Source organism: Aotus nancymaae, unplaced genomic scaffold, assembly GCF_030222135.1.
Source record: "Aotus nancymaae isolate 86718 unplaced genomic scaffold, 86718_ANA_hifiasm-v0.15.2.pri h1tg000038l, whole genome shotgun sequence".
Taxonomy (NCBI): Eukaryota; Metazoa; Chordata; class Mammalia; order Primates; family Aotidae; genus Aotus; species Aotus nancymaae.
Genome location: NW_026988452.1, coordinates 4,923,256 through 4,947,879, shown reverse-complemented (window position 1 = coordinate 4,947,879; position 24,624 = coordinate 4,923,256). Strand labels below are relative to the sequence as shown.

The window sequence follows — 24,624 nt, the reverse complement described above, 5'->3', positions numbered from 1 at the left end:
CTCCTAGCTCAGCACAGGGACTTGTTGCTTGTCTGAATGGAGATGGAAACTCTTTGAGGACCTAGGGCTTGGGTTGCAGGCTGAGGCCATCCCTCCTTGTCCCTTCTTTCAAAATCTAGCTCTAGCCATGATACCTACACCCTTCTGTCCCATCTGTCTGTCCATCCATTCGTGATCTGTTTGGAATGATTCTGCCACTCAGGACAGCAAAGGTCCTGCCTTGGTCAGCTTTCCAGTCTTGTGGAGAAAGCCTGACATTTAGAAAGCAGTTGTCGAGTACATGTATAATGTTTTATTTCTCGTACAAGTGTTCATTGTGTTATTTCCTCTTGGAGATAATTTTTGGTTGTTATACTTTTTGGTTATGGTACACTTTTTGGATGTCTAAAATGTTTCTTTAAGCAACAACAGGCCATTAGTCAAGGGTGGTTAAGTTAGGTGACAGGGAAGCACAAGGGCCATTGGAGGCAGAGAGCTTGCCTGGTCTCAGGGGAGGGAAGAGCTGAAATCCAGAGGAAGGCGGGGAACCTTACAGCAGGAGCTGGTAACTTATGACTTATGCTAGGCATAGAAGCCCAGCTCATTCGAGGGTGTGACATTGTGGTGTGGCTGCAGTGAGGGGAGGAAGGTAGGGCAGTGCCCAGCTCATTCGAGGGTGTGACATTGTGGTGTGGCTGCAGTGAGGGGGAAGGTAGGGCAGTGCCCAGCTCATTCGAGGGTGTGACATTGTAGTATGGCTGCAGTGAGGGGAGGAAGGTAGGGGGGTGCCCAGCTCATTCGAGGGTGTGACATTATGGTGTGGCTGCAGTGAGGGGGATTGTAGGGGAGTGCCCAGCTCATTCGAGGGTGTGACATTGTGGTGTGGCTTCAGTGAGGGGGAAGGTAGGGCAGTGCCCAGTTCATTCGAGGGTGTGACATTGTGGTGTGGCTGCAGTGAGGGGGAAGGTAGGGCAGTGCCCAGCTCATTCGAGGGCGTGACATTATGGTGTGGCTGCAGTGAGTGGAGGAAGGTAGGGTAGTGCCCAGCTCCTTCGAGGGTGTGACATTGTGGTGTGGCTGCAGTGAGCGGAGGAAGGTAGGGCAGTGCCCAGCTCATTCGAGGGTGTGACATTGTGGTGTGGCTGCAGTGAGGGGGATGGTAGGGCAGTGCCCAGCTCATTCGAGGGTGTGACATTGTGGTGTGGCTGCAGTGAGGGGGATGGTAGGGCAATGCTCACCTCATTCGAGGGTGTGACATTGTGGTATGGCTGCAGTGAGGGGGATGGTAGGGCAATGCTCACCTCATTCGAGGGTGTGACATTGTGGTGTGGCTGCAGTGAGGGGGAAGGTGGGGCAGTGCCCAGCTCATTCGAGGGTGTGACACTGTAGTGTGGCTGCAGTGAGGGGGAAGGTAAGGGAGTGCCCAGCTCCCCTGTCTGCAGTGCAGCTTCATGGCTGGCCCCACAAGTCTCAGGCTGCCGAGGATGCAGTGGGGCCCAGCCTGGGGAGGGGAGTCCCTGTGGCCTCTGGACAGGGTGCTTCGAAAACCCCCGCCATTGGATGCTGGTACAGGCAGACAGGGGTGTCGTAGGTGCAAGCCTCAGACCTGGCCCTGGTGTGCTTGCTCCGCCTTTGGTCTGCTACCTCCACCCTACCCTCTCGGGTTCTCCCCCTAAACCTTAAAGCCACATGCTTGCTGAAGGGCCTGGCTGGGGAAGCCAGTGTGTATCTTTGTTAGCCTCTCTGTGGACCCTGAGGCCCTTTCTTTGGAAGAGGCTGAGTCCCAGCTGACTGGCTGGTCAGGAGGCCCTGTGTTTTCCTTTCACAAGTGTCAGAGCCTAGGCCGAACGGTGAAGGATGACCAGAGCTGTGGCTGGGCACTGCCATTCTGATTGGGTGATATTTCGGATCTTGGGTGCTACCTGGATCCTTGAGATTCGTTGCTTGCTCCTGCGTCTGGAAGAAGCATCCTATCACTGCAGGGAGATGCCGAAAGGGGCTGGGTTTGACAGGGGAATGGCTGCTCCAGTGGGGGGCTTCTTTCACCTGACAGCCAGTCAGTGTCCTTCTCCCTGGGGTATACCCTCGGAAATCACGCTCTTTCCTCATGAAGGCCACCAGTGCGGGTGGAGAGGACAGTGAGGATGTCCTTGGGCTACGCTCGTGTTCAGGTACTTTGTCCTCCCCCAGGGTCAGAGCAGGATCCGTATTCTTGCCACTACGGTCAGCCTTTCAGGCTGATGGTGAAGTAGGGCTCTTAGCTGCCGGTGGGCTGGCTGGCTGGTTGGATTGGCCCTGACCCCTCCGTCCTTCCTGGGACGGAAATAGTGGTAGGAGAAGACCAACCAGGAGTGGTGCCAGGTCACTGGCTTACCAAGAAGTGTGGACAGGGTGGCTGCATGCTCAGTGCGAGTTCCCTATCGGGCATCTGCGTGGGGTTCTGGCAGTGAGGTTGTAAACACTATCACCTCCCTCTATTGTGGGCGGCCTGTAAAGGGGTGATGGCAGAGCTTTCAGACAGAACCGAACCTCCTTTGGCATCTCCATAAGGGCTGTGTGGTTCCTGGGGGTCGTAGGGGTAGGTTGGGGCGGGGACTGGAGGTTGTTTTGTAGGGGATGGTGAGGAAGATAGATTTGGGGAATGTTCGAAACCAAGTTTGAAGGAAAGTGTTTGAATGGGCAGGTGGGGGTTGAAGTGGCTGTCCACTTGGATGGCACTTCCTGCAGCAGATGGAAGGGGTTCAGCAGTGATGGGCAGTGCCCTGGGATCACCAGTAGCCCAGCAGGAGAATGATCTGTGATTGTAGGTTAGGCCACCAGCTAGCCCTTCTCTGCCTGAGGTACATGCTCCCCTTGGTGACTCTGGGAGGCTTACCCTGCACATGCAGGCCTCATTCCTTATGTTCTCCAGCCTGCCACGTATCAGGTGTGGTTGTTGGGTTTGGAAAGGACGCGTAGAGGGTCCTTGCTTCCCATACAGTATGGGTGGGGAGTTGTGGAGGACCTACTGGCATGGTTTCCCTGGAAGACTGTGGTGAGAAGCGGACAGAGACAGGAGCAGCAGGAAGCAGCTCCTCTTTGCATTTTCCCAAGTGGTCCCTGAGATCTGTATCACAATCACCTGAGACAGACAGGGGTGGTTAAAAGCACATATTCTGCCCTGATTCCCATTGAGATAGTTCTGGATTGGGCCTGGCAATATGTATTTGAATAAACACTACTCCCCTCCCCCACACCTCCAATGTACAGTGATTCTGATGTGCACTGGCGTTTTAAGGACCCCTTCATCAGTTTCTGCTGCAGCCGGAAAGTAACGCTCACTCCGTCCCAGGAACCTCAGGTGTTGGTGCCCTTTCTGTGCATCTGGCCTCTGTCTGTCTAACTGATTATCCATCCTTCTGTGGCATTTGGTTTCCTGCCTCCTCCCTTTTGCTTAGGCCTAGGGGTAGCTGTGATGGGCTGCAGAATGAGATGGGGGCTCGTGCTGGCTGGCACACATAAATTAAGAGGTGGTGGATGGATGGGTGGTCCATGTCCAGGGGCCAGCGTAGGGGTGTTGGTGACCCCAACCCACCACCTAGTCTCCCTCCCTCAGGGTAGCCTGGCACCCAGGGGTTTGGGTGGTGGTCCCAGGGGCATGCTCAGTGGTTCTCTTTTCTCTGGGGCACAGGCTCTGGGCGTGGGGAGGCTGAGACACGGGAGTGCATCTACTACAACGCCAACTGGGAGCTGGAGCGCACCAACCAGAGTGGCCTGGAGCACTGTGAGGGCGAGCAGGACAAGCGGCTGCACTGCTACGCCTCCTGGCGCAACAGCTCCGGCACCATCGAGCTCGTGAAGAAGGGCTGCTGGCTGGACGACTTCAACTGCTACGATAGGTACCCTGCGCTTCCCCTCCTTTCCTCTTGGGCCCACCTGCACTTAACGCTGCCCGCTGGGCCATTTGGGTCTCAGGATGCGCTGAGCGGGAGACGAAGGACCAGAAATGGGCTCTTGAGATGGTAGCCAGGGCCCCACGCCCTTCCATACTGTATTTGTCCTGCTTCAGCCTTGAGGAGGGGTCTCAGTGAGTGTCAACCCCTGGCTGTTCTCCTTGGCTTTGGGTCTCCTATAGGGGAGGTGAGTTCACACTATCCATCTGATGTTGCCCACGAGGTGCTCTGTCTGTGAGGAGGGGTTGGCGGGCAGACCTGGGGGAGTCTTGCATCCCCAGGTGAGGGGTGTATGGAAAATTCTGTGCCTCCAGGCAGGAGTGTGTGGCCACTGAGGAGAACCCCCAGGTGTACTTCTGCTGCTGTGAAGGCAACTTCTGCAACGAGCGCTTCACTCATTTGCCAGAGGCTGGGGGCCCGGAAGGTGAGGGGGCAGTGGGAAGTGGGGCCCTGAGTCGGCTGACCTGGGCCTCTTTGGCTTGGAGTTCTTGGCTCCTCAGGTGGGTGGGGAGTGGCCAAAGGGCCCTGTAGTCTGGCTCTGGAGGTGTAAGGGTGGGCGGGCTGTTTGACACAGGGCTCCGTGTGTCCCCTAGTCACGTACGAGCCACCCTCGACAGCCCCCACCTTGCTAACGGTGCTGGCCTACTCACTGCTGCCCGTCGGGGGCCTTTCACTCATCGTCCTGCTGGCCTTCTGGATGTACCGGCATCGCAAACCCCCCTATGGCCACGTGGACATCCATGAGGTGAGACAGTGCTGGCTTGGGGCAGGGCAGGGTAGAGGTGGGGAGGACAGGCCAGACCTTATTAAGCCTTGCTCTCCCCCAGGACCCTGGGCCTCCACCCCCATCCCCTCTGGTGGGTCTGAAGCCACTGCAGCTGCTGGAGATCAAGGCTCGGGGGCGCTTTGGCTGTGTCTGGAAGGCCCAGCTCATGAACGACTTTGTAGCTGTCAAGATCTTTCCGCTCCAGGTGAGTGAGTGAGGGGCTCCATCCAGGACCTCTACCTCCGAGGTAGCTTGAACTGGAGCCTCTCCTGCCCTGGGGCAATCCAAACCCCGAACACGTGGTTTGAGAGAAAAGTGAGCCTTACTGTGCATAGTTACTCATGTTACACTTGGCTGGTCTGTAGGTTTCATGCAACTGTGGGATTTTATCATAGGACTAGGGTAGGGCTTTGCAAAACCTTGATTTACCCCGGTTTCTAGGGTTTTGTTTTTGATATCAAGTTCTTTCCAGAGGCCCTGGACACCAGGTCTGGCTCTGCCTGTCATTTGTTGGGTGATATTGTGTCACTCCTCATCTGTGGACCTTTGATTTGTAAATCAAAGTGCTAGCCTTACCTTAAGTGATCTTGGGGTCACTGTTGGCCTAATGCTTTGGGGCCTAACTTAATACCGCTCTTCTCCTGGTCCACTTACAAATGCTGAAGCTGGTAGGCTAGGGGTTGGGGAATGGGGAATAGGGAATGGCTTTTCTGCTGCAGGGCAGTGTGGCTATAGCAGGGCTAAGTCAGCTACCTGTCCCCCCAACCCCTCGCCCCCGGCCTCAGGACAAGAAGTCGTGGCAGAGTGAACGGGAGATCTTCAGCACACCTGGCATGAAGCACGAGAACCTGCTACAGTTCATTGCTGCCGAGAAGCGAGGCTCCAACCTTGAAGTAGAGCTGTGGCTCATCACGGCCTTCCATGACAAGGTGAGCCACATGCATGAGAATGGACTCTGAGAGGAGACGCAATGTCCCCTTGGTGGCTCTCCATAGACCCCTCCTGTGGAGGTGTCCACGACCCCATTAGCACTGTCTGTGATGAGGTTACCCCTGCCATAGGTGTGGACATAGGTGCCTCTGTGATAGGAACCTCTCACCCTGGGATAAGTTCTTATTGATAAGAGTAGTGACTGCATGATTCCCAGCCCCTAACCCTCCCCGCCTCCTGGCCTCATCTGTCTTCCATGTCAATTGTAGTAGCCTCCCAGGAAGGCAGCCTAGCCATTGGCCCACTGAGACTTCTCTGCCAGGGCTGGTCTGGGTCCTGTCCTGTACCCAGAGTCCTTGCTCAAGTCCTGTGCTATCTTCTCTCAGGGCTCCCTCACAGATTACCTCAAGGGGAACATCATCACATGGAATGAACTGTGTCACGTAGCAGAGACAATGTCACGAGGCCTGTCATACCTGCATGAGGACGTGCCCTGGTGCCGTGGCGAGGGCCACAAGCCGTCTATTGCCCACAGGTACCTGAGTTGGCAGGTGCCTTTCCTGCACGTGGCCCAGAGCTGTAGGGAGGGTTGGTGGGAACGAGAGCAGTGTCTGGGGATGTCTGTCTTCCTACACATACTTATTCTGCTTGCCGTTGTCCAAGGCAGCTGGACACAAACCTGGCCTTCCCCCTGTGTCCTGGGGATGGCATGGCCTCTCAAGCTGGTTTTTGGTGCCCTCTAACGGCCACATGAAGTGCCGATTCCATTACTTTGGTTGGAGAGTTGGCTCAGTAGTTCTCAAATTTTCTAGTTTAGTACCCCTGTATACTCTTAAAAGGACTTTTGTATAAGTGGGTTGTGTCTATTGATACTTTCTGTATTCGAGCACACCCACACATCCTATTAGCTGTCAGAGTGATGACGTCACATCTCATGTAGCCTCTGGAAAACTCTTTATACTCCTAAGAGAATGAGCCTTAAAAAAGCAAATAAATGAAAATAATTTTGACTTTATAGATTCCTTTGAACAGTGTCAGAGCTCTTCTGGGGTCCTCAACCATACTTTAAGAAACTCTGGATGAACTTATCACTGTCATGCTTACTAAGTGGCAGGCAGCGCTCTAAATAGTTGAGAAATATCAATTCATTTAACCTTCATTACCAGCCATTGAGACAGGTACTGTATTTCTCAGCTGTGACTTGCAGATGAAGGAACAGTAGTACAGAGAAGTTGAATGACTTAGCCAACGTCCTGTAGCTAGTTGAGTCTGGTTTGTGACTGTGAGAGAGGGGAATGAACCTCAGATTCCAGCATTCAAAGCTGAAGGATCCCTAATGGTAATAACAGTGATGACATAGAATGTCGACTGTATGAAAGTGCGGTTTTTGTAGGTCAAAAGGTTGGATGTTGTCTCCACTGTGTGGCTCAACAGGAGTACCTAGTAAGTATGCCAGGTGTGGCCCTAAGAATTTGCACTTACTACTCAGTTGAATCCTCACGAGGCTGAGGCAGCCACTGGGGAAACTGAGCAGCACAAGTAGCTTTGCTGATTAGAGGTGGAGCTGGTACACGCAGCAGCACCCTGTTCCACCCCGACCTTGGTGGTGAGCTCAAGGCCCTAAGGGGCCTCTCCAGGATCCTAGGAAAGCTAATGCTAAATTGCTGTTCTCATTCACATGCCAAACACTGTAAATTCTTCTCAGAAAACTCGCATTCTAGGCCAGTGTCCCTGTCCACAACCGCTCTGAGAATACATGGGCTGGCCTTTGATAGTGTGGGGACTGGGCCAGGGTGTGCCCAGCCATTAGGGTAGGTATTGCTTTGCCAACCCTGGTGGAAGCCTTCCATCTGAGGTGCACGGAGGGATTCTCACATCCATGCGGGCTCCTGCAGCGGCCTGCCTATGCTACTTCACCTCTGCACTCCAGGTAGGGTGGGATGACCTGGTCCAGGGGCTGACTCTAGGGCATAGACTCTAGTATCTTGGGAACCAAGGTGGGAGTTGTATCATGAAGTTCAGCTTTATCTCTGTCCTCTTGTCTCCACAGGGACTTTAAAAGCAAGAATGTCTTGCTGAAGAGCGACCTCACAGCCGTGCTGGCTGACTTTGGCCTGGCTGTTCGATTTGAGCCAGGGAAACCTCCAGGGGATACCCACGGACAGGTAACAAGCCTCACGGGGCAGGAAGAGAGGGGCAGGCCCCGGGAAGGTGCTTTGCCCTTCTGTGCTCAGCTGGTGAGGTGCAGGGAGGAGGGTCACTTCATGTGTTCAGAGCTGTCTGAGAACTCAGAACAATGCTCTTGTTTGACCAGTGGAGAAACCAAGCCCAGGAGGGCGGGCAGCGTCACTCCCCCAGGACAGTCAGCTGGGAGACGTAGAGATTTCCCCTTGGGGTTTTGACCACTAGTCCTCATAGTCTTAATGTTTCTCTCACTTTTTTAGTTTTAATTCTTGAGATAAAACAGAAAGAAATGTACTAAGGATCCAAACAAAGAACCTGGAAAAAGTAACTAAAAATTCAATTTAGGAAATCATTCCTAAAACAATCACTGTTATTTATTTTTAAGTATTCTCCTTCCCTGTTTTTTTTTTTTTTTTTTTTTTTTTTTTTGTCTTAACCTCAATAAAATACACATCGTCTGTAGTTCCTTGTATTAATTTGGTAACAATTCCATTTTAGATTATTATCTCCAGGATATGGTATTTAAAAATTATCATCACCCAAGTGTAATTGATCCTGTGACCTCTCGTAACTGCTGTGAATGTGGTGAATCGAGGTTTGCCATCATTGATAACCTGTCCAAATTACTCTGTTTTGCTTCCATCTGGTGCACAGAGAATGTAACTCCCATGTCCCAGCTGTGTGTGTATGGCCCGTCACTGTAAACCCTGCCCTCCTCTGTCCCCACATAGGTCGGTACGAGACGGTACATGGCTCCTGAGGTGCTTGAGGGAGCCATCAACTTCCAGAGAGATGCCTTCCTGCGCATTGACATGTATGCCATGGGGCTGGTGCTGTGGGAGCTTGTGTCTCGCTGCAAGGCTGCAGATGGTAAGTAGGATGGCAGCCCTGGGCATCCTAGGTTAGGGGATAGAGAGCAGTGGGACCTTGGAGTGATCCTGCCAGGCTCTTTCTGACTCCTAGGACCTGTGGATGAGTACATGCTGCCCTTTGAGGAAGAAATTGGCCAGCACCCTTCATTGGAGGAGCTGCAGGAGGTGGTGGTGCACAAGAAGATGAGGCCCACCATTAAGGATCACTGGTTGAAACATCCGGTGAGGGGCCCAGTGCAGGTGATTCTGCAGCAGGGTGGAGAAGGGAAAACCCTTCACATGCAACAGGAAGCTGAAATCAAGTAGGAATGGGCAAAGAGAAAGTCTGCTACATTCCCTGGACTCTAGGGATGTGTTCCAGGGGCTGTGGGGAGTAAGGTAGGGGGGTGATCTCCTTCTCCAGATCCCTACTTTGACTGAACTGCTACCTTTTGGGCCCTTGTATGGTTTGGGCTTTGAATAAGATTCTGTTTGAATATCAGTGCTTCCAGGCAAGTAGCCATGTCTGCCCCAATAGGGGCCTGGACGTCTCCTTCTCCCTCCTATGTATTGTTGAGGTTCAATGAACCTTTCCTAGGGCTGTGGAGGGTGGCCAGTAGGCCAAGAAGATGACTGCCATGAAGGCAGGCATGCTGATTCCTGAAGTTTCCCCCAGGCCCCTGCTGGTGGACCTGCTGCCGTGGTTGGGGCTGGTGGGCTCTGCCTGATCCTTGGGAGTGTCATGTTTACTGTTCCCCAAGCTTTTCCTCATTGAAGGGGCCTAACAAAGGTGTCTTTCCCGTCTTCCCTCTGCTGCTCAGGGCCTGGCCCAGCTCTGTGTGACCATCGAGGAGTGCTGGGACCATGATGCAGAGGCGCGCTTGTCCGCGGGCTGTGTGGAGGAGCGGGTGTCCCTGATTCGGAGGTCGGTCAACGGCACTAGCTCGTTTCCCTGGTGACCTCTGTCACCAAGGTGGACCTACCCCCTAAAGAATCAAGCATCTAAGCCCAGGACGTGAGTGTCTGTCCAGACTCAGTGGATCTGAAGAAAAAAGGAAAAAAAAGTTGTGTTTTGTTTTGGAAATCCCATAAAACCAACAAACACATAAAATGCAGCTGCTATTTTACCTTGACTTTTTATTATTATTATTATAATTATTATAATTATTATTATTAATATTATTTTTGGATTGGATCAGTTTTTACCAGCATATTGCTCTACTGTATCACAAACAGCGGACACGTCAGCAGGCGTTGAGGTGCTGAGCTGTGAATGCAGAACCAGCGCCATGCTGAAGAGCCTCAGCCACCTCGTGTCCTTTGGGATTCATTTTTCCCGCTTTCTCTTTGTTCGTCGTCTCAGAATCTGTGACACAAAGAAACCCATCTCCTGTCTTAGGAAACCTAATGCTGCAAACTCTACCTAGAGGAACCTTTGAAGACTGTTATATAAGAACACACCTTCCTCAGAAGAGGAGTTTCCTCTGCCCTCTGCCCTCCTCCCCTCCCTCTTCCCTACCCTCCTTTTATTTTGTTTTAGTGAGCTTAAGAAACAGCAGATGCGTCTTTCACGGATCTAACGGGTGTTGTCCTGACCGAGAAAAAAACTGGGATGAGAATGGTTTGGACTGGAGTTGGAAGGGGAGGATGGTGCTGGGAGTAGGGTTTGGGACAGAGCTACACTGGACTCGGGCACATTCGGAGCAGCATCCTTTGCTATGGAGGCTACTTCTCAGGTAACCAGGAATTGAGGGGAAGGACCTTGTGGAGGCCGAGCGTTAGCTGTCAGAGAGGGGTTTGGAGAAAGCCCGAGACTTGGGGCAGCCCTGACTTACCTGCTGGCTCTGACCAGTTTCTTTTCACTAACTTGGCCTTGGGCATAGGATGAAACATTTTTTTTTCTGCCCTAATTTTAAAATTAGGTGAGGGTAGAATCATCACAATTTAGTGAATACGTTCTTCATGAGACACGATGCTGTAAATACCCTTGATGAAGGAAAAGTTGAAATACTTTTGTTTCCTCTTGGAGCAGTTCAGGGAAATGCCCACAGGGGGTCATCCTGCACAGACAGGGCAAGAGGATTCCTGGGTGGAGTCTGCCAAGGCCTGTCTCTCTGGGGACCCCAGAGTCCTGCAGCTCTGGTTCCGCCCCAGGTGGTGACATTACTGTCCCCTTTCTGTGGCTTGTGGACAAGACTTTCTCCAGACCCCTTAAAGTGGTACATATTCTAAAAAAGCGGTTTTTCTATTATGCCATACCTTGCTCTAGTCAGTGAATGTTCCTAATGCTGCTGTTTCAACATTTCATTTTTTTTTAAATTTATGAAACATGCTAATTTTTTTTTTCAAACGAAACACACATCCACGTATACACATGCTTTGCTATGTGGCTTCCAAGGTTTAAATTTTGAAAAGTAAAAGAATTAAAACTTCACGACCACAGATCACCTCAAACCAGAAATACCTCAGAATTTTCTACTTGTGTAAGGTTTATTATATATTTTGTTAGTTGTGTTGTCTTGTAGTAAGTATACTTTAATGTAAGTTGGCTTTTATGACAAGTTTAAAAGAAATAGAGAAAAAGAAGCAAGTTTGCATCTTTTAGGAAGTGCTACCATTTTTGTTTGATAACGCCCTCTTGTAAATAGTGGCCCATCAACTGTAGGTTGGCTGTCTGCGCCAAGCCTGGGCATTCATCAGTCTTGTTTGTGAAGGCTTCTCCAATGGTTTCTTTAGATCATTGTATTTAAAAATAGTGCATCTCTTCATCATGAGGGTAGGCAAGGTGGGGGCCATGGGGAGAGGTTGACCTGGTGAGAACTGAAAAGGCCTCCCCGTCTTGGGTTGTTGGGAGCTTCACATGTAATTCACATGTAATATATGTGATCGGTCAGTATTCAGAATGACAGGTAACTCCACTTAAACTTGGTAGAAGGATGGCCCTTAGACCTGCATGGGGTGATTTTACTTGAGATTTGACTTCTTCAGCAAATTAGCAGCAACGTTGGAAGAGATGTGTGGTTCCTCTGCGAAGCTCACCATGACTCGGGTCAGTCGTCTAGTGCAGCGTGTCTGGGAGTGAAGGGTTTTGCCCTGGCCGGTCTTGGAGTCCATAGTGTTGGGGGCACTGCACACACCTGGTCATCTACCTGCCATGCTCTGTGCGATGTCTGGGGCTTGCTGCCCCGGGTCCTTTCCTCTGGGTGTTGGGGCACTGGGGGCTGTGTGAGGCCCATTTGCTTCCCTCTCAGAGCTCAGTTTCTGCTTCATGGGTCAAAATGTGGGCTGGCCAAGTAGTTCTAAGAACAGGGTTTTGGTAAGCTATGTTGTCTTTTTTTTTTTTTTTTTAAATGGTTTGATTTTGTGCTGTGGTATTTTTCTTCCCTTGGAATAATTTTTAATGGCAAAACAGGCCTTACAGCAGTTGCTTTTCTTTTCCATTTATTTTGTTAAGAAGCTTTAAATATTGATTGAAAAGTGCCATATCTAATTTCTTTAGCTTTCTCCTCAGGCACTGCGGGCATCTTTACTTTTCATCCTCAGAAGAAACAAACCACTAACAAATGTAGCAAATTTACTGCAGGAATAGTCAGATCATGATACTACCTGAACACTAACCCCAGCCTCTTGGCTCGGTTTTGGTTCCTCTGGGGGGGTTTTTCTTTTGTGCGCCAGCTTGATTCTTGTGAGAAGTTTTGACCTGGCCAAGCGGGGGTTGAGCCATGGTTCTGGTGTGGGACTTTGTGGTCAGGGCACGGTACAGACAGGTCAGGCCTGCATGCCTTTTCCCTGGGTGGCCTCCCTCTAGGCCCACCCCACACTCGGCCACTGTGGTGTCCCTGTGGGGCCTTGCCATCAGATGGTGTGTCAGGAGATGGTGCCTCTTTGGTGTGGCTGGGGAGGGGGCAGTCCATGCCAGTCCTTTGGGCTTCAGGCTGCTCTTCCCCTCATTCGTGGTGTCGGGTGCACCCATCAGGCGGTGTATCTGGCTGCTGATGGCAAGAAGAAGGTGGGGGATCTCCTTACAGGGCATGGCTCTTGGAGCACAGGTGGGCCTTTTGCTCCAGGTAAAATGTTCGCTGTCATGTGTTCTTTGAGGAGTGAGCCATCTGGAGCTCTACTTTTGAGTTTACTGGGTCATAGAGCCTCTGCCTCTGCTCTTTTCCATAAAGACTTCATGTGACATGCACTTTTGAGGAGCTCAGAAAATTGCTTTCTTTCTGTTTTTGACCTCAGGCTCTGTGAAAGACTGGGGAAATGGGGCCTGGTATCATTTTCCCTGTCAGTGGAAGAGGCTGTTCCATGCAGGGTGGGAGGAGACCACGTTAGCAGAGAGTAGCCGAGGATCCTTGCTGCTTCCTTTTTAGTGTGCTGTCATCCAAGCAGTCTCCTGGCTGTAGGGATGGGCCTTGGAGAAGAATCTTCTTTGAAAGTGTCTATGATAACTGAGAAGTCATCCCTAGCTAGAGAAATCCAGCAATGAGCAGAAGGAGGAAGAGAGTGAGGACAGAGGCCGTTGTGTTACAGTGTCCTGCAGAGGGCTCTCAGTGATGGGGCATTAGGGAAGGCCATAGACATAGTCATCACAGCATCCTGGCTTGGCATACGCTGGGTTTTCTCCTGGGACCATTGGTCCTCAGCAGGAGCTGTTTGCATGAGTTGCTCGGGGGACAAGGGCTGCAAATGGGCTGTCCTGGGGAGAAAGTCACACCTGGCCGTAAGGGAAGATGCTGAGCATCATTAGCCCTGTCCAGCATGGCCCTCTTGTCCTGTCTGCTCTGGAGAGGAGCCTGTGGGACCAGTCCTGCCTGGGGAGGGCATACCCACACGTGCCAGCTGATTCTGACTCAATTCATCCTGTCTGGACTTGGGGGGGTTTCTGCAGAACAAGGAGGTTGTCGTCCAGCCTTGAACATCTTCAGGAGGATAGAGACTTCTGCTCATGTATTCTTAGCAAAAGGAAGGGTCTCTCATCTCCAGGCCACATTGATAGTTCTTCCATTGCCCTAAGAGGCTAGGCTGACCCTCTCGAAAGAACTTAGACAGCAAAGCACTTCTTCCTGCAGTTGGGCTCTGTCACTTTTCAGTTGGCCACATTCTTGTTTCCTCTATCCTGCTACTGTGCCCTGTGTGCTCGGGCTGTGTGTGTGGGTCTTTCCCTGGTGGAAGGAAGCCCAACTGTGTATTGAATGTTCTTCATGTGCTGTGTGTGGCTCAGAAAGCCTGTCACATGCCCCCTGTGCTCTGAGCCTTGAGGGCGGGGAGGTGGCTGTTGCATTGAAGTACGAGTATTGGATGGCCCTCTTGAAAATAGAATTTTGCCTTTTTTAGTGTGCAGTATAAAGTTCCCAGCACCTATTGGTAATACAAGGGTTTGCTGGTTTTTAAAATAATATAGTAAGCAGAAATATGTAAGGTTTTAGAATTGGTACCAGAAGTTGGACGGCTAGTTATTATTCTCGAGAACTTGATTTCACTAGAAAAATACACTAATTGGAAAGCAGTTTCCAGGAGTTTGATTTTCAGTCTCAGTTATTTCAGCCTGTTGAGTTTTTGATGGCACACCTTTGGAGAGATGGCCAGACCTGATTCCCATTTCAGGGGCATCACACTGTACCTTTTTAAGAAGCTCTGTAGATCTGTTCATCTACCCTCCATCCTGGGCGAACAGCCAGAAAGAGAAGGGGACAAGGTGTCTTTTTCTACTTCTCACTGGGGTGACCTGAATTCTTTTTAGTTAGTGGCTGTTTGAAAATTCTAAACTAATGAGATATTCAACAGCTAACATGTTCAACCTAGTAGTGATAAGTTTAAATCTCAGTTGACAGTAATATTTTAGATAAACAGGCCCAGTGATTCAGTTGGTGAACTGTATATCTTCTTAGTTAGATTTGTAAATGTTGAGTGAATTCAGGGTTATATGCATAGTTCTTTAAGTAAGATTCCGGGTAGTTGATTTGTAACCAGCAGCCTACCTATGAATGTATTCCAAACCTTTAGAAGTTTGGAAAAGTTTTTTGAAATAAGGATTTAGTTTTGTAGGGAAAACACCCCCTTGGAAATTAATTCAGTTGACCCAGTAACATTTTTTTTAAACGATTGGTGGGTCCAAAAGGCCTGTCAGCAAATAAAAGTCCAAATTACCTAGTGGGACATTTTGAATGTTTTATGTTTATTTTGGGTCCACTGTAAACTTTGGTTTGAACAAGAATTTGAATTTAAAGAATTTACCATGATTTCAATCTTTACCAAGTTTTTACGTTTCCATGATGGTATCTTCCAGGTGTGAATGAAGCAAGAGACTTGCTGACTGTGGTACTTCTCCCATCCCTGTAGTGCCAAAAGCAGTGATACTGTATTTGCTCCTATGGCAGCTCATAGAGATAACCGAAGTGATTTTTCCTCAGTAGTTGAAACACGTATTCTCTAAATGCCAGTGTGTGGTGATGGGCCCTGCACTGCCCTCCATTTCTCCAGGGCAGTGTCTGGATTGTCTAGGGCCTAGGCAATTCTGATAACTACTGTAAACCAACCACAGGACACTAAGGCAATGTACACACAGCTCTTTGTGTGTATGCAGTGGGCTATATAAACCTGGGCTGTGCTGGACATCTATAGAAAAGTATTACATTCGCTTGCAAAGTTTACATTTTTGAGCTCACAGTTATGAAAAATACGACCCATGAGTTAGTTTTTCAGGCAGGTGAGGATGGGTCTTCTTGCAGATGCATGAGTTCTATCTTGAGTCCTGGGAACTTCTCTGTTGGTTGGATGTGGGCTCATTCCCTGACTCTCCTAGTCACGTTCGCAACAGAATGTTAGCATTGTAAATAAAAGAATAGGTTGTATAATAGATACACAACACTTGAACTTTACTTTAAAAAAATCGATAGTTCTACATATATATTTAGTTATATCACCTGACAGATTTCTTCTACACAATGTGGAGATTGTTTTATACCACAGATTATTTTTATAAAGTTAGTGAATTTGAATGATTTTGTAATCAGAGCTGATGAGCTTTACCTTTCAAGAGAAACGTACACTGGAGCATGAGTGGTGTGGAACTTTCACTTAGCGCTCATACAGATTCCTGTGATACACTGGCAGACTGGAGTCAATTTGCGGGTCTTTTTTGGCCAAAACTTCACTTGTGGTTGTGTAGGACAGTGATACTTCAGCTCAGCTTGTGCACTGGGAGGAGAGAGGGCCAGCAGTGTTTTACACTGGTGCTTCCTCCTGATATTTCTGTTGAACAAAGGGTTCCGAGGTCAAAAATTAGTTTTTAAGCCTCTGCCGTAGGACATAGTCATATGAGAGTGTTTGGGGGAACAGAAATTGTATAGGGGTGCAGATTGGGGTGGGATGGGACGCGAATAAGATTCAGCTACAAAAACTTTGAAATGGGAATCTGTGGTTTGAGTAATCCACCAAACTGGATTATCTAGGGTCACATTATCTAGGGTGGGGGACAGAATTATCCAGTTGAGTAATTGTTCAGAAAGCGGGAAAGGGCGGTATGTGAATGCAGTGATCCAGTTCAGTGGACAGCTGCCAGGCACCTTTTGTCCTCTCTGGTCAGGGCTCTTTTGGAGGTGAGAATGGTTGGGTTGGCTTGCTGCTTCCATCCATGCAATCAGCCAGGAGCCCAGAGAGGAAGCTCAGAACCCCAGTAACAGCAGGACATCTTTCAAATAGCACCAGAGTTTTCCTGCTTTTCTTAGGAAGTTCAGCATCACTGCCACAGTGTGGAAAGTGGTCTTCATTTGAGCCTATTTATTGTTCGGCAGAGAGTGGATGGTTATTTGTGTGGGACTTTCGGTGGTGATATATTATGAATAATTAAGTTAATTTCTCGTATTCATAATGGCCCGTCCTGAGGCCCAGCTGAAGAGCTGTCCCCCAGACCCTGCCTGCTGGCTTCAGGCTGCTGCTTCCAGACAGAGGTGCACTGGACGGGAGGGATGGTTTTATCAAGAGAATCCCTAATGTGTCATTTTAAACCAGCTGTGTTTTTTATTCATTCTAGTTAAGCGTATAGGTTTACACTTTACCCTTTTTATACTTGGAATAAATTTAGTTCCAGCAGACCTAGTAGCACCCCAGAAACCAACCCCATCTGTTCCCCGTAAAAAGAACGTGTCTCTGCTCTCCAGCCACGTGTCTTGGGATGTAATTCTGCTGTGCCTTTGTTTTTGTCACTCTTTCCCCCAAAAGCAACTGCTGTAAGCTTTTTTCTACTTGTCTTTTCTAGTCCCCAGCCTCTACCTTCTTCCTTTTTCCCAGCTCTGATTTCTGGATGCACTTCTGTGATCCAGGTATTTTAAGAACCAGTTACCTCAGACCTCATGTTGAACAGTGTCGCTATCTGGGTCCTCTTGATACTGCAGACTTTTAACGTACATATGCAGGAACCCTGCTGAGCGTGGGCACTTACTTGTATTAAAGCAAAACTCTTCCCAAGGAATGAGGAAAGGGCTTCTGGCAAGCTCGTCATGGCACTGTGGTGGGATGGGTCTAGAGTGCCGTCTGAATGGTGCTTCCTCTGTTCCTCTTTGAATTCTGCCATTTTCAGTATTCTCGTGTGTCTGAATAGGCAAAGCGATTTAATTGGCTGGTCTTGCACGCAAATTAGTTCCAAAGATAAGCTCTTTGTAACACATTTCCAGTCGCTAATGCTCAAATGTAGAACATTCCTTTAAATGGCAGGATAAAAAACCCACCATCCACCATAGTGCATTTTGGGAAGATGTCTGTAGCATATGTTGCTGTGAAATTAGGCCTTGCGGGATATGGCTGTTTGTCATTTTGATGTATTTTAAATAAATATATATATTTTTTAAAGAGCCTTTTTTACCAGTTCAAAAAGTTTAATTAACCAGCAGTCACCACATCTGAATTTTTGTCTCTGGGGCATAGATGGCAGACCAAGATTAAAGGTGGTAACTCAGCCATACGAGCATGGGCTACCTTCCTGGACTGTCCTGCTGTCCTGCAGACCTGCCGTTCACAGACCACGGGACACGGGGTCGGTGTGTTCCCAGTGAGGGGCCAAGTCAGTGCTCTTACGTGTTGATCTCTGCCCCATTCTGTGGACTGTTGACCTCAGTCCCTGCAAGTGCTTTAGCCCGAGTGGGGTTTTCTCAGAGCACTGCCGCAAGTTAAGTGTGTGTTTAGCCAAATAATTTCTCCATAAGGGAAAAATGCAGTCACCCAAATTTTACCAACAATGACAGAGATGAGAGTAGGAAAGATTAGGCAACATCTGAGTTTTAATTTGAAAAGTGTCCAAGTCATCATGAAAGGCCGTCTGGAAGCAAGTGATTATTAGAGGTTCTTTGGGAGACCTCATCTGAAAATGTTCAGACTGCCAGTGAGGGAAGGAATTGTTAAAATGCCAGCGGCTTTTTTCCTCTTTTTTTCTCTAATTCTGTAAAAATGCAGAGAAAGTTGAGTGGTACTTCAGAGTTGAGGGAGAGGGTTACCGCAGAGTAGAAACATATTTCTAGATTTCAGTTCCACACACAAATCCACAACAATGCCATTTTTCAACTGTACAAAAGAATCTGCTTATGAACTTGACATAATCTTAATGGTAGTGTCAAAGGCCAAATTGTTCACCTGTTAATATTTTTCCACATTTGTCCTTGAATCTGAATATACGGTACTGTAAATTTAACTTACATCGAGTTTGATGTCAATTCTTAAGAAAAGAGCTTTCTGCATGTAACACACATACAGTTAAAGAACACAGCAGAGTACAAAATTTGCAGGAACAGTTTTGGAACCAACAGAAAACGTCACCTTTTATTTGCCATCTTATGTGTATCAGTTTTACCAGCTACTTCTAAATTTGTACATTATTTGTAAGGGAAAGAAGGAAAACCCTAAGACTTGTCTAACTTAGTGGAGAATGTGTGTGTCGGGCTTAGGATGGATAGCTAAGTCTTATTGAGCTGTGTTACCTAACTTGTATATAAAAATTGTAATTAAAAGTTTGGGTTCACCTGTTTCTCACAGTTTAAAATGATGAGTAATTGCAGACTCTGGAAATGTGACTAGTATATGATTTAAGGCTGTAGAAGCAAGGAAGCTCTTTCAAGTGCTAAAAGTAAAGACTTCTAGTTTTTGGCTCAAATTCAATAAGTACTGTTTGCATACCAGGATATGTGAGATGTAAATGTAGTAGGTCACTTTTCACCCTTGTAGCTATAAAATAAAAATTTTGTAGAACAGAAATAGCTTGTACTACTGAATTAACAAAAGTTATACTAAAGTTCATGTTTTAAAAAATATATATATACAGAGTTAAGCTTGTTGCTGTTACCCTGTCTGGATTTGAAAAGTGTGCTGATTTATATATATATATATATATTACACACACACACACACACACACAAACACACACACAGACGCACACACTCTAAAATGGCCTAAAGCAGACATCCATGTAATTACAGTTGCAAAATGAAAACATTTTGGAAAGAACACTGTATCATAGTTCATTCATTTGCAGTGGATCTTTGTTCCTTTTTACTGTGGTAATTTTAGAAATGAGTGTCAAGTTTGAAATTAGATCTGCCAAGTTGGGGTTTTGCTGCTTGAACTCTGCACTGGGTCCTCAAATAAACCGATGTGAATGTAGTTTTTTCCCCCTGTGTGAAGAAGCAGTCACACCCCAACAATAGGAGGAAAAATCTAGAACTATTTCAAGTTTTATCTTTTTGTATATGAAAATAAAATAATAAAACAATCCTTGTCTCTCTTAATTATGTGGCAGGGGACTGGAGTTTCCTTTCATGGGAATTGGAAATAAAATGGTGTTCCCCTGCTTGTAGGGCTGACTCAAGTCAGTTCCTGTTTGGTGTGTGTAACATTAACAGATGCTAATGGCCGAATGCCTAGCCTGCCATGGTCCTGTGGGGCTGGAGCTAAGCACCACGGGTCTCCATTTCTGTCATTCAGAAGTCCAGGGTCTAGTTGGGGATATTATGAATGGGGACCATTCTCCTGAAGGACCTGTTCCAGGATTTTGGGTAAGTTTCTTCAGGGTAGCATATTTTCCAAATGTCCAAGACACTCCTCTGTTCCGCTGTCCTTTGCAACCAGACCTATACAGACCACCGTGAGCAATATTGTTTTAAGTGGAATAGAGAAACCTTGAAAATAAGTTGTATTCAGGACTATTGCAGATGACAAGCTCTGCCATTCCCAAATGTTGCTGAATACTGGAGTCATTTGCTAAGCTATTAAAAAAATACAATTATGGGTCCTTATCCCCAACCTGGAATCAGCAAACCAGGTCCCAGGTTTCAGAGATCCAGACTTAATCTCACTGAATGAATTCATGGTTCCCCAATAATAAAATAATGATAGGCTTTAATACCTGACAAAACAGGAAGTCTCCAGAAATCACCTCACTGCTTTCCGTGCTTAACCAGTTTTTTTGGTCCGTAACTCATATTCACCTAAGTGGTGAAACACCCTTTTAATTCACCTTTTATTATGAGAATTAAGCAACTGCTTGAAGCTTTTGGAGAAAGGTTTATTCAAGGACCAGCTGCCCAACATTTGGCTGTTTTTGCTTTTTCGCATTTAGAAAGTTCACCTTTTATTAGTGAGTGCCCCCAAGGAAGGAGGGCAGAGGGCTGACATTTTTGACACAGGATCTTGGAGCTGGAAAAGCTGAAAGGTTGGACCTTAGGAGTCATCTGGTCAAACTTTGCCTTTAGCAAAGGAATTTTTTCACCGAGAAAAATTTGGCACAGGAGTTGGTTTATAAAACCAGGCTTGTCTGAATGAGCAAGTAGAAGAGGGCTAAAGGGCCATTTCACTTGCCCTCTCATCCCTTCCTAAGGAACACCTGGGAACCCTGATTAAAGTTTACAAATCACTGGCCCAATTCCAATTTTACAGGTGGGCAAACAGGCCCAGAGGGAGTTTTCCTACCCAGAGGCAAGCAGCCCTTCCAGCGGGACCAAACGTGGGGTTACACTGTTGTTTAGAAGTAGTGGATCTAAATTAGGAAAAGCCATCTACCATTTATCTCTCTAGTATTTAACACAGTGTCTGGCACAAGGGCTCTGAGAAATATGGTACTTCAGTGATTGTGTATTTAGTAAATTCGGGGGAAAGCTGCTGAAGCAGCCTTGAAGCCTACAGATATGTTGTCTGGTTGTATTTGTCAGGACTCAGTTGCAGGTGACAGATAAGGGGTTTTCACTGAAAGGATCTTGAGGGAAATGGCTAGCTAAGCCTTCAGAAAGGCAGGATGCATGTGGTCTTCAGGAGCCTTGGGAGCTGGGGTCACAGTATTACAGGCCTTCACCTGCGTCCAGTATTTCTTCCATTGTTGCTCAGGGCAAGACCAGATGTATCTGCTCCTGTGACTACTTAGCAGGAAACAAAGCTGTAGACAGTGCCAGAGTTGCTTGCTTTTTCTCCTCCCTCCTTCCCTCCCTTTCTCTTTTTCTTTCGACAGTGTCTCACTCTATCGCCCAGACTGGAGTGCAGTGGTGTGATCTCAGCTCACTGCAACCTCCTGCGTTCAAGCAATTCTGCCTCAGCCTCCCAAGTAACTGGGATTACAGGTGCCCACCACCACACCAGCTAACTTTTGTATTTTTAGTAAAGACGGGGTTTCATCATGTTGGCCAGGCTGGTCTCAAACTCCTGACCTCAAGTGATCTGCTGGTCTCAGCCTCCCAAAGTGCTAGGATTACAGGCGTGAGCCACTGTGCCTGGCCCAGTGCCAGAGTTTCACGTCACAGCTTTGCTACCCGGAGAGAGTACTAGATCCAGAATCCCTAGGAAGAGCTCTGGTTGATGTAACAACCAGTCAGAGTCCTTCACAAGAGGTATTCCTGGCAAGGGGGTAGCCTCCCATTTGAGGCTGTCAAAATAATGTGTACTCTAGAGTAGGTTGCTAGAAGTGGCCTCCTGCTCAGTGAATCATCAGTGGGATCAGATGAAACATATTCCTACCAGTTACCTGAGAAATAGGAAACTTGAAGGTTCTGCTAAGAAGTAAATCCACACAGAATACTGGAGATTGTGCTGCAAAATGAAGACTCACTTATTTGTGAGTGGTAGTCCATGAAATGCATCTATCCTTTCTTTGCCAGGAGGCATTCAGCAATCTGGATTTTATATTCTACTAAGACAAACAGTAGAGATGACTCAAAAATTTCTAACATTTATAGAGCACTTAATGACATGCCCCGGTACTGCCCTAAACGTTTTGCATGTGTCATCTCCTTTAATCCTCACAAGAACGCTGTGGTCTAAGTATTATTCCCAATTAAAAGAGAAGGCTGGGCATAGTGGCTCACACCTGAAATTACAGCACTTTGGGAGGCTGAGGCAGGAGGATTGCTTGAGGCCAGAAGTTGGATACCAGCCTGGGCAACATAAGGAGACCCCCTTCTCTACTACTTGCTGACCCCCACCAAAAAAAAAAAATTAGCCGTGCAATGTGGCACGAGCCTGTAGTCCCAGCTACTCAGGAGGCTGAGGCAGGAGGATCGCTTAAGCCCAGGAGTTCGAGATCGCAGTGAGCTATGATCATTCCACTGATCTGCAGCCTGGGTAACAGAGACCCTGTCTGTACATAAAGACCCTGTCTCTAAATAAATAAATAATAAATAAATAAACCTGAGTTGGAATATAGGCTCTGGAGACCTTAGTACAACCCTGTGCAAGTGTTTACTCACCTATTAAATGGGACTAAAGGCATTTTCGTCTCAAGACTATATACAGCACACCACTAAGCCCTCAAAACATCATACTCCCATCCATCGTCTGGTCCAGTGGACCGGGGATGAAGCCGGGGGTGCGCCAGGGCGCCCAGGTGTGTCACCAGGGGGCGCGCGAGGCCCTCAGCGTGGCAGGGGCTGAGGGGCGTGCCCGCGCGCGCATGCGCAGTGGTGAAAGGCAGCTACCTCGAGCAAGATGGCTACTAAGAGTATCGCTTCCCGCCTCCGGGGCTCCCGACGTTTTCTGAGTGGCTTTGTGGCCGGGGCTGTAGTGGGCGCTGCGGGAGCTGGGCTCGCGGCCCTGCAGTTCTTCCGGAGTCAGGGCGCTGAGGCAGCGTTGGCAGGGAAGGAGCCGGATGGTAAGTCTGTGGGCCCGCCCTCCCTGCCCTGGCCGAGGTTTCGGGCCCGACTCTTACCTGGGGTATGAATGGCAACCTTAACGCGCAGCCTTCCCCGTTGGCTGGACCCCGAGCCCGGCCCTTGGTTTCGACCTTTTTTTTCTCCCGGCTCGGCCTCCCCTCCCCACCTCGCGTCTCCCCTGCCTCCCTCAGGTCCTTCCTTCCCCCAGGCATCTTCGTTGTCTGCACAGGACCCTCCTCCCCCACCTTCTTCCCCCAAATTATGCATCGCGGTAACTATGTTTTAATGTCTGTGGCCTCCACTAAGATTGTTAGCTTCGGAAGACTGGAGTCTGTGTTGTTTTGGCCTCCATCATCTAACCAGCACTGTTCCTGGTACATAATGGGCGTTCAGTAAGTGTGGTTGAAGGAATAAATTAACACATCGTTTTAGCAGATTAGTTAACTGCTTTTCTTTAGTGATTGTTCAGTTGAAGCATACCTGTTACCCCTTCAAAGTGTATAGATCCTCATGTTACAATGGATACCTTATATTTGACCAAAAAAAATTAACACGTGCTAATTTCTTGCACTTTGCCGACGTACTAATTTAACTTGCTCCTTTGGATACTTGGCATCTAGCAAGAGAACTACTCTGGTGGGTTGAGGATTTGAGGAGGCATCAGAGGAGGATTGTCTCATAACTGACTCACTATTGAGTGTGTGCTTGGTGTCTCCCACTAGGAAAAACAGTACCAGTTTTACTGTTATCTTGCAACGGGACGCATATCAGTGCTTTAGAGATGATTTGGAAATTTGATGTGAAAGCCCCGTACGATCAAGTTCTTATTCAGAAGTTAATGCAGTAGCTGCAGTTTATCCACTGATTATAGGCAAATCAGTACTTTGCCAACTGTCTGTTTTCTTTGTCTCATAAGTCATTGCAAAAATGAGGTGCTCTGTTTGGTTAGACCCCTGAGCCAGTCCTTTGTAATCACACCGTTCTCCTTTTCCTTATAATCTTTCATTCTTAAGAGCCACTAATTGTTACTGTTTTTTTCTTTGTCTCCGCCTTTTTTTTTTTTTCATACTTAGGATCTGTGGAAAAGGCCGTCTTGGAACAATTTGGATTCCCTTTAACTGGAACAGAGACAAGGTGTTACACTAATCACGCTCTGTCTTATGACCAGGCAAAGCGGGTGCCTCGATGGGTTCTTGAACATATTTCCAAAAGCAAGATAATGGGTAGGTGGTTGGATAAAAAAATTGAAGTAATAGTATTTACAAAAGATGTCTCCAAATTTGAAACGGGTGATTATTAATATTCACAACCTTTTTCATATCATAGCACATGTAGAAAATTGTATTTGTATGGCTTACTGGTTAAATCAACCCTGCCTAGCAGCCAGAAAGCCAGACCCTTTCCAGCTGTCTCAGGGCTGAAAATATCCATTATCTTGACACACTCGTTGGGAGGTCATAAATATTGTAGCAATGAGCACCATTCAGTTTTACCTTAACAAATATTTACGTGCCTGCTATGTGTCTGTCACTGTGACAACCCTTGGGGACATATGTGTGACCAGAGGATCTCTACTCCCATGACACTTGAGTTGGGAGAGTGGGTTGACCTATTAAACAGATAATTATGGATGTATAATTATAATAATTTTTTTCAAAGGAAGTGATTGCAAGTTAGTATAGTATAATTAAGGAACAGTAAAAAGTTTGATAAGTGGCTGGGAGTGGTGGCTCACACCTGTAATCCCAGTACTTTGAGGCGTTTCAGCTCTGGAGTTTGAGACCAGCCTGGTCAACATGGCGAAACCCTGTTTCTACAAAAAATACAATAATTAGCTGGCCATGGTGGTGCACTCCTATAGTCCCAGC

The 24,624-nt window shown here is 47.8% G+C and overlaps 2 protein-coding genes across 3 annotated transcripts in view; both read left to right on the top strand.

Moving 5' to 3' along the window:
• ACVR2B (activin A receptor type 2B) overlaps window positions 1-19,395 on the top strand; it is a 38,530-nt gene extending 19,135 nt beyond the window's left edge. The window contains exons 2-11 of the mRNA XM_064360129.1: window positions 3,650-3,857; window positions 4,226-4,335; window positions 4,505-4,656; window positions 4,739-4,882; window positions 5,463-5,606; window positions 5,994-6,142; window positions 7,658-7,772; window positions 8,523-8,661; window positions 8,755-8,885; window positions 9,464-19,395. Of these exons, the coding sequence (XP_064216199.1) occupies window positions 3,650-3,857; window positions 4,226-4,335; window positions 4,505-4,656; window positions 4,739-4,882; window positions 5,463-5,606; window positions 5,994-6,142; window positions 7,658-7,772; window positions 8,523-8,661; window positions 8,755-8,885; window positions 9,464-9,601 (1,430 nt within the window). The 3' untranslated portion in view covers window positions 9,602-19,395. The remainder of the gene's footprint in view (window positions 1-3,649; window positions 3,858-4,225; window positions 4,336-4,504; window positions 4,657-4,738; window positions 4,883-5,462; window positions 5,607-5,993; window positions 6,143-7,657; window positions 7,773-8,522; window positions 8,662-8,754; window positions 8,886-9,463) is intronic.
• A 3,169-nt stretch (window positions 19,396-22,564) lies between these two features.
• The window catches only part of EXOG (exo/endonuclease G), a 31,386-nt gene continuing 29,326 nt past the window's right edge, over window positions 22,565-24,624 (top strand). Inside the window, exons 1-2 of one of the 2 annotated variants that reach the window (XM_012455652.3) lie at window positions 22,565-22,755; window positions 23,830-23,979. In XM_012455652.3, coding sequence (XP_012311075.2) covers window positions 22,593-22,755; window positions 23,830-23,979 — 313 coding nt within the window. In that variant the 5' untranslated portion in view covers window positions 22,565-22,592. The remainder of the gene's footprint in view (window positions 22,756-23,829; window positions 23,980-24,624) is intronic. The other variant, XM_012455653.2, reaches the window with a different exon arrangement.